Source organism: Pleuronectes platessa, chromosome 6 (genome assembly GCF_947347685.1).
Source record: "Pleuronectes platessa chromosome 6, fPlePla1.1, whole genome shotgun sequence".
In the NCBI taxonomy this organism is placed as follows: Eukaryota; Metazoa; Chordata; class Actinopteri; order Pleuronectiformes; family Pleuronectidae; genus Pleuronectes; species Pleuronectes platessa.
In genome coordinates this window covers 3,371,478-3,385,126 of record NC_070631.1, presented here as the reverse complement: position 1 = coordinate 3,385,126, position 13,649 = coordinate 3,371,478, and the positions used below count along the sequence as shown (strand labels likewise).

Here is a 13,649-nt window from a genome sequence, read left to right as displayed (position 1 = left end):
ATGTGATATTCAAATGTTGAAATTATAAGAATTTCAACAAAGAACATTCAACTAGAACTATAAGCAACGATAGCATATTTTAGTGTAACACTATGAGGACTTAAAATGGTAATTCTTAATAATGAATTCTTAATAAACATTTATTTATGAGTCAATTAAATATCAGCACAATGCACTTTGTTTGGAAATACGGTTGAATGTCTACTCCGGTGGCAGACTAGTGGAATTGAATTCAAACGTTTGGCTTGAGTGAGATTCCGAATTCATTTTGTTCTGGGGTTTGGCTAAAAATTAAAAACACATTAATATTGAATAGTCATGATTTTTGCCAACTGTACTCTGCCTCACACGGGGCACCATCAGTGTTGTGCAATAATGCTTAAAAAGTGTTACCATAGAATGGTGTGCCTTTAGGCATTCAATAAATTTGGTTATCAAAATAAAATATAAAACATTACTATTTTAAATATGAATATTAAATCATAACTTTAATTGGTTAAAGTTGTCTCGAGGCACCACCCTTCGACGGAAGGGAAAAGATAGCCAATTTATCTAGTTCAATTAGAAATCTCAATATTTACTATTAAAGATTCTATAATGAACAGTGAAGGTTATAGAGTTCTTGACAGCGGTTGTCAAAATTCACTTATACAACATTAATGGAAGAACATTTGTGAAAGAAAACATTTATTATGAACATAAAGTATAAACACACAAATTACTAAAAAACGTTCTAATTAACAAAGATGTGTTTGTGTGTGTGTGTGTGTGTGTGTGTGTGTGTGTGTGTGTGTGTGTGTGTGTGTGTGTTTGTGTGTGTGTGTGTGTGTGTGAGAGTGTGTGTGTGTGTGTGTATGTAAATAAGGGTGTTCTTAAAATGGTGGCTTGCCAAAAGAGTAAAACCTTCCCGTGGGCTTTTAAGATGCCCCTAAAATAGCAGCCCCCCCCTCCTTTTTCTGAAGTGGGGAAGGAGATAAGTAAGGTGAAGACTATGCGTGTGTCTGTGTAGATGTTAATCAGATAATGAGAGAATCAGAGAAAAAGCCTGTGGCGAGCCTAACTAGCATTAACTTTAATTTAACTTATACCTACAATATCCCAGCATATATCAAACTTATAAACACCACACAGAATCAAATAAACAGTCTTCTTTAGTCTAGTATCATTATTAAGCCCAGTATGTTACCAGTCCTTAGAAAGGGAGAAATTTGCTGTGCTGTTTGCAGTTCTGTGACATCTCCTGGCTTTGTGTAAGGTCTCTGCCTTAGCGTTGCTGGGGAGCCGTGCGCTCCGATGCTGGTTCGAAATCCTTACCTGCAGGACATTGAGTCGCTGCTAGGAGTTTGTAGAGCTTGAAGGGCCAGGAGGTTTCCTTGAGAAGGTGAGCTGGAAGCTAGACCTTTGCGTTCCTCTCTTCGGATGCGAAGAGAAGGGTTGAGCTGGAGAAATCAGGTTTCACCTCTCGCCGATGCAGGAGGAGAAGCTGGCTGCCTCCCTGCTGGAAGGTTGTGGAAAGAGATGTGCTGGAGCAGCCAGGCCCTCTCCTCAGCGATTCAGGAGAAACGGCTGGCCGCCTCCTTCGTCGGTGGGTGGATGGAAAGAGAGAGAGAGTTGGGGCAGATCTTGGTCTTATATAGGCCCGGTGACCTCAGAGGTCATGGGGCCAGAGTGACCAATTGGAGTTGACTTTTGTGGCTTTTCACACCTATGTGTGAAGATGTCCGGACCAGAAGGGGCATGCAGCATCCTGAGAACTAGAGTTCGGGAGGCTTTTTCCAAGAACAAAGAAACATGCTGCTTTCAGGCTTTGACTAGCATGTAGGCCGAAAGGGTGCCTTTGGTTTCATAAAGACAGTGTTTCTCAACACTACTGTTACAAGTATTCCACCCGTCGTCTGTTCGGCGCGACTCTTGCTTCCCCGTGCTGCTAGAAGCCTGGGGCTGTGCGTTGGGGACCCATTGCTGTGCTGTACCTTTTCATACCTTTTCATGGCTTCTAAATAAATACTTGTTGAACCAAACCAAGACCGGCTCTTCTCATATTTGGGATAAAAGAACACGACATCAGTCATAGCAGTAACGTTATATTTAGTACAAGAGTAAATCCTCCGGTACTTAAAGTTTTCAATCACCAGGTCTCATCCTGCAGTCACAGTACTGGAACGGAAGGAAATAAAAAAGTTTTCTACATATGTTAAAGTTATTTCATTATAAAACAGTGGTAGTAATGTTTATTTATAGGTATCACATTGGCTGCCTCACACCTTCATTAACCACGGGCCATGAAGGTGACTGGATTTGTCCTGACTATGCAGCCAGTCCCCCCCCCCCCCCCCCATACAGGTGAAGCTTTGGAGTTATCACCCTTATACTAGATACTTAATATAAATAAAACCTGTAAGGGAAATGTAACATGTGACCATAATATAATCATGTTTATGTATACTTGGATTGATCATCATTGAATCTCTAACAAATGTAACTTTGATGTTGCTGGTTCCTCTAGAACTGAGTGAGTGTTGGCCTGATTACTCCAGTCACAGTAATCTAATTAGTCCGGACACAGTGTGATAGTAATTAGCTATTCAGGCATTATGATTGATGTAAGGAACTACTTTGATGTTCCTTACCCAAACTCACCTAACAAAGACCTTACAGCACGGGGGATTTGTGGTGGTTGTAGACACTAAGAAGGGATCTTGGAGACAGATGTTACACTCCAGGGGTCTGAGAGCAGGGGACAGGATACCCGTCACCTATTTCCTTTATATCAAAGAGGCTGATCAATAAGTTTGTTCCTCTCTAGGAGGAGCTTGAAGATGTTTGAAGTGCTGCTTCTCCTGTGTCATTAACTGTTTAACAACCCCCTCCCGAATGGGTGGGGTTAGCCAAATGTATAAATACCAACCACTGTCTTCTGTCTGGGTGCATATGACAAACTCAACTCTGTTGTATGTACCATGCTCGAGCATTAAATGTGTGACAATACTGTAAGAGAATTGTGTCTCGTTTCCTCCTTGCTAAGGTGGGATTATTATTAATTGCCACGACAATTTGGGGGCTTCGTCCGGGATGCCTAACTCATTCACGCTTCAAACCATTCTCAAGACCAAGTGTAAATCTGCGCGCAGTCGGTGAGGGGATTTTCTTTTTATTAATTATTATTGCCCAAGACCCGAAGTCTACCTCTCCTGAAGGGCAAGTCGTAATCGACTCCCAGGGTGAGAAGAGGCTGCTTGTGAGATTATGGAATGAAGATTGTTCGATACGGCATCTGAAATTTTTCTTTGAAGGAGGATACAGTATTGAAGAGCACGGGGTGACGCGTGAGGTAGAGTGACATTACTTAGGGGTGATGACCCATTGATAAAGGAATTAATAAGAATAATATCAATTAATGTCATCTATGTGCTGGTAAGTGAGTGACTGCGAATTGAATTTAAATGGGGAAACTTAATAGCAAACCTTTTACTGAAGTGTGTGATCTAATGGGATGTGCAAAAATTATGTGTGAGATACATGGTGATGACTCCTGTAAACAGCTTCTGGTGTGGGAGGAACAATTTGGATTTCCTGAGAATGGAAGTTTTTGTATAAATCAAATACAGGCGCTACAAGATGAATTGGTAAAACATGAGAAATGGTAAAACCAAAATGGTAAAACCAAAATTAATTGGATAGCATTTTTGATGTGGAGGATTGAATCTGAAAAAAAAAGAAACAGGCAACAAAGTAGTGAACTGGGGGGCAAGAGGGAGGGGAGGGAAACTAATCAATGTCCTCAGCTCTCACATTCACAGAAAGAACTGGATCTCCTCCCTGCCTCAGCCGCTCATCAGAGCCACCTGAACCAACAGCCTGCTATCTCATACCGAGACCTCCAAGGACAGTCTGCCTCAACAGGACGCACCACATCAGGCGCAGCATTCGCTCCAACTCCATGTCAGGACAGTCGGACAGACTCAGTCCCATCTCAACAAGAACAAGAGCAGACGCAGATGCAGTGATGTATGTCTACAGAGCCTGGACACCAGAGGAGATGTGCTGAATTTCCAGTGAACTGTCAGACATAGCGTCACAAGGAGGGCCTGCAATTTTCGAAGTACTGTCCCAAATTGTATAACAGTAAAGGCAGACTTTGAGAGAAACCAGAAGTCTCTTGCTCCACAGCATGAAACTGAAATGGCAAGGGGCCAAGTATAAAGGGACTGGCCAGGGACAGACATGCGCTATGACTGGAGAACAGATGCGGTTTCGCGGACATGTGAAGAGACTCTATGAGAACAACCTGCTGGAAAGGTGGTCAAATCTATTAAAGTCTTCAAAGATAACCGCTGAATGTTGCCACCAGAAGACCCAGACCACTGTGCGAGAGACTGTAACACGACAAGGCTGAAAAGGAGATCCACTGGACTTATTTTTCACGTATCCCAGAGACTGCACAGAGGATGAGGCATGGCTTGAGGCAGAGGCGGAGGAGACTCCAGATTCAGGTGAACGCACCCCCAACACCACACGTACAAACATTACAAAGAATTGTTTAACATGGCAAAAAGCAAGTGGATCTGAAGTTTTACCTGAAATATCTCTACAGGTAGCAGGCAAAATATCTAATTTCTGGTTGATTCTGGGGCCGCAAAACAACATTATCTTCCAAAATTGGTTGGTATATATATATTTTCACTGTTGGGGCATCAGGCACCAAAATTAAATAATCATATACCACACCACGGTCTGTTACCAAAACAGATGGGGATATAAAATACATGTTGACTTGAAAATTTGTTAGGAGGACACCAAATGTGGTCTTAGGCTTGATTTTTGCATTGTAAACAGGAAGGGGTTTAAGTCACCAGAACATGAGATATCCATAGTGAATATGTACAACCAGATCATGGTTAGCCACTGTACCTACACCAATGGGACCTGTTACCCACTGGGCCAAGGTATATAACCTCAGATCTGCTTGAAATAGCACACACACACACACACACTGCGTCATGCAAGTATCTGACTTACATTGCACAGCAACAGTTAGTGAAGGAACAGACATTAAAAAAAAAAAACTGGTTCCAGGAAGATTAAAGAAAGCAATTGTATTAGTAGTGATTGGGTGTATTATGATAATAGATTGTAAGCATTGACTGTTGTGTTGACCCCACAATAGGCAAATCTTTAATATACTTAACCCATCACCAGATATATTTCTAGCTAAAGCAAATGATGTGCAGTGGGAAAATTTGGCACACATGGTCACTGAGTGTTCACAAGATTGTAAATGGGAGGATAGGGGAGAAGGAATTCAATATTCTTCCTCAATGCAAACACACAGATGCCCATTTTCAGAGCATTTTTATGGGGGAAAACAAAAATGTGTATTTAGAACAAACCGCTAAATTTAAACAAAAGGTTTGCAGTTTAACAATTGACTCTTCAGAGTTACAAAAAGTGCAACAAAATGTATGGACTAATGATAAGTATGATCTGGGATTATTTTAAACTGAACATCTCAATGTGACACCAAAGAGCACATAACGTTAATGTTCGAGCGCACATCCACTCAATCCAGAAGCAGCAGCAGGTATAACACCAGAATTTTAAAACTGGTAGAAAACCGGAGTCATCATTCCATGTGCACACTCACCAGTAAGAATGCCTATTGAATAAATTAAAATAAAACAAAAAAGAGAGGATAATATAAAAGATTCTCTGGTTCCACCAGAAAGCATGTAGTTTTTGTTTATTTTGAATTGTTTATTTTGCTAATGCATTTTTCAGTGTCCCAGTTCATCCACACTCTCAGTATTGGTTTGCTTTCACAATTCCGGATAAATCATATACGTTCAGACGTATGTCCAAAAGTTTTGTGGAATCCCGCGCAGTCAGGTCACGGGTTATGCAAGTGAGTCTGGAGGACTTGGCATTACCAGCGGTAAGCAAGTGAGTCTGGAGGACTTGGCATTACCAGCGGTAAGCGCGCTGATATAAATGTTGATGATTCGATGATTTGTTCACCAACAACACAGGCCTTTAAAGTCGACACAGTAGCATGCTAAAATATCTTGCAGACCAGGGCCACGAGGCCAGCCTGGCTAAGCTGCAATTTGTCCAGAAAAGTGTAACTTTCCTAGGACACAAAATTTCTAGTAGCGGTAAAAACATTGAGCTCAAACGAGTGGAAGCCATCCTAAAGATTCTAACACCGCGTTCTAAAAAACAATTGATGTAATTTTTTTAGGGATGACGGACTACTGTAAACAGTGGATCTGTGATTATGCATCCCTGGAGGCTCCACTCCTGTATGTTATGCATGGCCAAGGACTGACACCAACCGACAACCTGACGTGAATGACAGACGCTGACACAGCATTTACCTAACTACAACAGACTGACTTCGACACCTACACTGGGACCACCAGATCAAAACAGATCATTTACACAGACTGTAAATGAGGAACGGGGTTTCATGACAACAGTTTAGTGCAAACGACCAGTGGCGTATTTATCCTCCAAGAAATTAGATAGCTTGGCATTGGGTCAGCCTCTCTGTCTAAGAGCAGAATGATATCAAGAGGTCACATTGTTAATGCCATATTCTGGATCGTCCATTCTGCTAGAGCAGCAACCTAATTCTATTAACAGCCATTTTACTCTGTAAAGTGTGAAGCTCACACTAAAGGTGATTCTGTTTTTCAACAGGTAATGCTCAAGCAGATACAGCAGCAGAGGAAGCGGCAACTAACCAACATACTGTCATTGATATTCCTTTTTCCTTTCTCTCACAGATTTAGCAGAAGCACAGAGCCATGCTAACAACATAGAGAAAGCAGAATGTAAATGTTTTAACAATGTATGTCAATCTAAGGACGGCCGTCCATGTGTGTTTAAATGTTTATTTGTTGTTTTGTTTGTTTCTGTTTTATTGAAAATTGTCTGGTTTCCCAAACTACTCCTTTACGTTTTATTTCAAAATGTTTACATTTTCTGACAGGCAACACTACAGGAGGCCTGGACGTACAACCCCCTGGCCAACCGATTGATCGCTTGCAAATGGATTTCATTGAACTAACACCATGTGAAGGAAAGGAGCATTGTCATGTGGCTGTTGACATATTTTCCCTACAGGTAAAGCAGATGCCTCTGCAGTCGCAACGGTGTTAGTGCGAGAAAACATTTACCCTAGAAACAAGGGGTGGAGCAGTTGAAAGAGAACATTGGAACAATTAAAAACAAATGGTCAAGTGCTGTGATGACACAGAACTCTCATGGATCAAAGCACTACCGGTAGTGTTTACTGACCATGAGAGGGAGGGGAAGGGCCCGAACAGGTATGTACTGTGTGGACATAACCAAAATGTTGAGCCTTATACACACAGGTAAATGCAGCAATCCCGCAACCAGCAGAGAGCCAGTTGCATAATTGGAAACCAGGAGACTGGGTGCTGATATAAGTCCGCCACTTGAGACGGAGGCCCAGGGAGAAAGTGTCGCTTCCCTCACAGACGAGGAACAAAGCAGAAGAAAGACGACAGCTCTCACTGAGGTGTAAAACCATACCAACAACCAACAGCTGTTGCAGATAAAGGAAGAAACGGCGAGAAAGAGACAGAAGGAACTAAAAAAAAAAAAAAAAAAAAAAAAAGTAATCCAGAATATACTTTTTGCGTCATGGCAGGAATGTGGATAGCACCGTGGAAAACTCAAACCCAAATAATGTTCTTAGAATTTAAATCTGAATTATTGTTCAAAGCCTATATTTTCATCTAAATCCTCAGCCCGCAACTGCTCAGTCGCTTGGCATCCTTTGCCAGTGCATCCTATGTCAAATGTTTCTTCTGTGTACAGGATCCTAGCCAAATAATTACAGCAAATGCTTATTTAAATCAAACAAAAACTGTTTCTTTTAACAGACAGTCTGCACTGCCAGAGAAGGTGTATTTAGTCTGTGGGGACCAGTGTTACAGCTGCTTACCAAGAGAATCCCACAGTCGTTTGTTCATGTTTTTGATTGCTATTTCTGTTATCACTTGTAAGATTGGTCTGATACGCAAAAAAATGCACTTAGGCCATTGTTACCGCTATGCAAATTGACCTCTAGCCTATCTCAGACTGGATTCCACCATATGATGACGTTGATAATATATCACACAACTGAAGTACCCTCAATCGTCAACTTCGGACAGAGTGGGATTTCCCCCACCTTATAAAGTGTTATTGATCCATAATGATCAAAATGACGGATTGTAAGGGAAATGTAACATGTGACCATAATATAATCATGTTTATGTATACTTGGATTGATCATCATTGAATCTCTAACAAATGTAACTTTGATGTTGCTGGTTCCTCTAGAACTGAGTGAGTGTTGGCCTGATTACTCCAGTCACAGTAATCTAATTAGTCCGGACACAGTGTGATAGTAATTAGCTATTCAGGCATTATGATTGATGTAAGGAACTACTTTGATGTTCCTTACCCAAAGTCACCTAACAAAGACCTTACAGCACGGGGGATTTGTGGTGGTTGTAGACACTAAGAAGGGATCTTGGAGACAGATGTTACACTCCAGGGGTCTGAGAGCAGGGGACAGGATACCCGTCACCTATTTCCTTTATATCAAAGAGGCTGATCAATAAGTTTGTTCCTCTCTAGGAGGAGCTTGAAGATGTTTGAAGTGCTGCTTCTCCTGTGTCATTAACTGTTTAACAACCCCCTCCCGAATGGGTGGGGTTAGCCAAATGTATAAATACCAACCACTGTCTTCTGTCTGGGTGCATATGACAAACTCAACTCTGTTGTATGTACCATGCTCGAGCATTAAATGTGTGACAATACTGTAAGAGAATTGTGTCTCGTTTCCTCCTTGCTAAGGTGGGATTATTATTAATTGCCACGACAAACCCTTTAGTGAATGGATATTCAAATCACAGATACTACAAATGTTACTGTGCTACTTTTTATTTAATGAACTTAAAAAGAAACACAATAACTTGTTCAAATTCCAAAATCTTTGCACAGGTCTACTTCTTCTGTTTTAAGTTTATAAAATATAAAATAACATTGCTTTAACATGAAAAATTTTGATTCTTAACGTCTGCTTGCTGTAGACTCATTACAAGACACAACCGCACAAGATAAAGAAAATCAGAAGCCTGTTCTCATTCTGTCCCTTTATATTGATGTAAAATGACAATTATTATAAACACTTTTATATCTTTAAATCTCCAGTTCCATATATAGACATGGAAGCAGAGTTATATTTAAGTTATAAATCTACAGGTTCAGTTCTCTCGCTCCTCTCCACTCGTCTACACAGCCATGTCACCTTCAAGCGCCTCCATTTGCAGTGGCTGGTGGTGACATAGTAGAGCACGGGGTCCAGGCACGTGTTGAGGGTCACGAGGGCCGTGGTGACCAGCCTGACGTCGTGGATGCGGTTGGCGGCGGTGCAGGATGTCTTGATGACCTCCCTGCGTTGCAGGATGTGCAGCATATTCGCCAAGTGGTTGGGCAGGAAGCAGAGCAGCGTGATGGCCAGGATGGTGCGAATGACCCTCAAGGCTCTTTGGGCTGTTTTGGTCCTGATCATGGAGATGCGCCTCACAATCAGAGGGTAACACACCAGGATGATCACCGTTGGCAGTAGGGAGCCCAAGATCAGGCCCAGCAGGTTGTACACCCCCGCACGCGTGACCCACTCGTGCTTGGATAAGTTCTCGAAACAAGTGTGTTTTCCAAATTGGTTGATGTTGGTTTCCATAGGCCCCAAGAGGACAAAGACCCCCATCGCCACTCCAGCGACGCACCAGAGCGCAACACACACGGCCAGAGAGCGCCAGGGCCTCCGCTGCCTCTGGTAGGCGTGAGGATGCACCGTGGCCATGTAGCGGTCCACACAGATACAAGTCATGAAACAGTTGCTCATGTAGATGTTGCAGAAGAACAGGACCCCAGTGATGCGGCAGGCGACGTCCCCAAACACCCAGTTGTTTCCTTTGAGGTGGTAGTGGATCCTGAAGGGCAGAGTGCAGAGGATGAGGATGTCCGACAGGGCCAGGTTGCTGATGAACACGCTGAAGGCTGTGCGAGGGGTGATCTTGAAGGTGAAGACGAAGAGAGCAGCCAGATTTCCAGGTAGACCCACGACTAATGCCAGGATGTAGATCACTGGGAAGAGGGAATACTGATATTCTGCTGACGTGATGCTGCAGCTGGTGTCCGTCCCGTTCATGATGAACAATTGATGGGGGGGGGGGGGGGGGGGGTCTGTGAAAGAAGTCAAATGAACATGTGGGTTTGTTTTCATTCACGCTTCTGCCTCACACACCGTCCTCTGTAAATGTAGCAACACAAACATGTTTCCTTTCAGAGTTTTTCCACTCTTGGTTTCTCACAACATTGGAAACCAATCTTTTACTCAACAGATCAGTCACATGTCGACATTCCTTAATGTCTAATCCTTGCTTCTAATGAATTTCTCAAGAAACTTAACATATTCTTCTGTTTCTGTCAGATATAAACTATGATGGACATTTTTCACACTGCACACAACACATTGTCCTGTATTTGTTACAGAGATTATCCAAAAAGTGTGAAGTGAAATAACAGGAACAAAGTACTGACCACAATTAAAGGCAACACTTCTTCTAACGGTGTTTGTGAGACAATGGATGTTTTATCTTATTGCTTTTATATTAGATGTTAAACCTCTGTGACTCTCAGCTTCATTGCGGGAGCTGCTTCTAAAAAGGTAAACATGTTCTGAAAACTAAACCCAGACTACATAGAGTAATTCATATATGATTTTGACTTTAAACAAAGTCACTTACCTAGTTGTTGAGTGTCTGATCTCCAAAAGTAGAAAGCAACACCTGAGATTGTTGAGCTGCTGCGTTATCACCGTGCAGCTGCTCTCTGCGTTGTGTAGACCATGCAGCTCTTTGGTCAGGCTGCTTCATTTCCTGTCAGCGCACCGTGTGACAAGTGGAGCAGGAAACCAAAGCATGACATGAGATTCACTGCCCACGGCTGTCTAAAAATAATAAACTGAGTTATTATGAATGTGTGGCCATGTGTTTAGATGATTATGAATCTGCTTTAGAGAGTGAAGTTTAATAAAAAAAAACATTATCTATGCTTGGCAGTAACAGCCAGGTACAAGCTCTGTTAAATAGGGCCAGTGGCACGCTTTGTCTTAATTCAAAAGCATTTAACAGTTATAGGATATTTCGCAGCTTGACCAGTTAACATTGAATATGTGATATTCAAATGTTAAAAGAAATTATAAAAATTTCAACAAAGAACATTCAACTAGTACTATAAGCAACGATAGCATATTTTAGTGTAACACTATGAGGACTTAAAATGGTAGTTCTTAATAATGAATTATTAATAAACATTTATTTATGAGTAAATAAAATATCAGCACGATGCACTTGTTTGTAAATACGGTTGAATGTCTACTCCGGTGGCAGACTAGTGGAATTGAATTCAAACCTTTGGCTTGACTGAGATTCCGAATTCATTTTGTTCTGGGGTTTGGCCAAAAATGATAAACACATTAATATTGCATAGTCATGATTTTTGCCAACTGTACTCTGCCTCACACGGGGCACCATCAGTGTTGTGCAATAATGTGTAATAAAAAGTGTAACCATAGAATGGTGTGCCTTTAGGCATTCAATAAATTTGGTTATCAAAATAAAATATAAAACATTACTATTTTAAATATGAATATTAAATCATAACTTTAATTGGTTAAAGTTGTCTCGAGGCACCACCCTTCGACGGAAGGGAAAAGATAGCCAATTTATTGATTAAGATCAGTCTCATTTAGATCTAGTTCAATTAGAAATCTCAATATTTACTATTAAAGATTCTATAATGAACAGTGAAGGTTATAGAGTTCCTGACAGCGGTTGTCAAAATTCACTTATACAACATTAATGGAAGAACATTTGTGAAAGAAAACATTCATTATGAACATAATAAAGTATAAACACACAAATTACTAAAAAACTTTCTAATTAACAAAGATGTGTATGTGTATTTGAATGTGTGTGTGTATGTAAATAAGGGTGTTCTTAAAATGGTGGCTTGCCAAAAGAGTAACACTTTCCCGTGGGCTTTTAAGATGCCCCTAAAATAGCAGCCCCCCCCTCCTTTTTCTGAAGTGGGGAAGGAGATAAGTAAGGTGAAGACTATGCGTGTGTCTGTGTAGATGTTAATCAGATAATGAGAGAATCAGAGAAAAAGCCTGTGGCGAGCCTAACTAGCATTAACTTTCATTTAACTTATACCTACAATATCACAGCATATATCAAACTTATAAACACCACACAGAATCAAATAAACAGTCTTCTTTAGTCTAGTATCATTATTAAGCCCAGTATGTTACCAGTCCTTAGAAAGGGAGAAATTTGCTGTGCTGTTTGCAGTTCTGTGACATCTCCTGGCTTTGTGTAAGGTCTCTGCCTTAGCGTTGCTGGGGAGCCGTGCGCTCCGATGCTGGTTCGAAATCCTTACGTGCAGGACATTGAGTCGCTGCTAGGAGTTTGTAGAGCTTGAAGGGCGAGGAGGTTTCCTTGAGAAGGTGAGCTGGAAGCTAGACCTTTGCGTTCCTCTCTTCGGATGCGAAGAGAAGGGTTGAGCTGGAGAAGTCAGGTTTCACCCCTCGCCGATGCAGGAGGAGAAGCTGGCTGCCTCCCTGCTGGAAGGTTGTGGAAAGAGATGTGCTGGAGCAGCCAGGCCCTCTCCTCAGCGATTCAGGAGAAACGGCTGGCCGCCTGCTTCGTCGGTGGGTGGATGGAAAGAGAGAGAGTTGGGGCAGATCTTGGTCTTATATAGGCCCGGTGACCTCAGAGGTCATGGGGCCAGAGTGACCAATTGGAGTTGACTTTTGTGGCTTTTCACACCTATGTGTGAAGATGTCCGGAACAGAAGGGGCATGCAGCATCCTGAGAACTAGAGTTCGGGAGGCTTTTTCCAAGAACAAAGAAACATGCTGCTTTCAGGCTTTGACTAACATGTAGGCCGAAAGGGTGCCTTTGGTTTCATAAAGACAGTGTTTCTCAACACTTCTGTTACAAGTATTCCACCCGTCGTCTGTTCGGCGCGATTCTTGCTTCCCCGTGCTGCTAGAGGCCTGGGGCTGTGCGTTGGGGACCCATTGCTGTGCTGTACCTTTTCATACCTTTTCATGGCTTCTAAATAAATACTTGTTGAACCAAACCAAGACCGGCTCTTCTCATATTTGGGATAAAAGAACACGACATCAGTCATAGCAGTAACGTTATATTTAGTACAAGAGTAAATCCTCCGGTACTTAAAGTTTTCAATCACCAGGTCTCATCCTGCAGTCACAGTACTGGAACGGAAGGAAATAAAAAAGTTTTCTACATATGTTAAAGTTATTTCATTATAAAACAGTGGTAGTAATGTTTATTTATAGGTATCACATTGGCTGCCTCACACCTTCATTAACCACGGGCCATGAAGGTGACTGGATTTGTCCTGACTATGCAGCCAGTCCCCCCCCCCCCCCCCCCCCCCATACAGGTGAAGCTTTGGAGTTATCACCCTTATACTAGATACTTAATATAAATAAAACCCTTTAGTGAATGGATATTCAAATCACAGATACTACAAAT

At 41.8% G+C, this 13,649-nt stretch overlaps 1 protein-coding gene across 1 annotated transcript; it reads right to left on the bottom strand.

Moving 5' to 3' along the window:
• Positions 1-9,006: 9,006 nt before the first annotated feature.
• Positions 9,007-10,242, bottom strand: LOC128442873 (lysophosphatidic acid receptor 6). Its single transcript, XM_053425481.1, has one exon. It carries the CDS (start codon positions 10,229-10,231, stop codon positions 9,266-9,268), a length of 966 nt encoding a protein of 321 aa, XP_053281456.1. The 5' UTR covers positions 10,232-10,242; the 3' UTR covers positions 9,007-9,265.
• Positions 10,243-13,649: the final 3,407 nt, after the last annotated feature.

Excerpts from the sequence above, each read along its gene's own strand:
- LOC128442873 (XM_053425481.1), bottom strand. The coding sequence starts at position 10,231 with ATGAACGGGACGGACACCAGCTGCAGCATCACGTCAGCAGAATATCAG.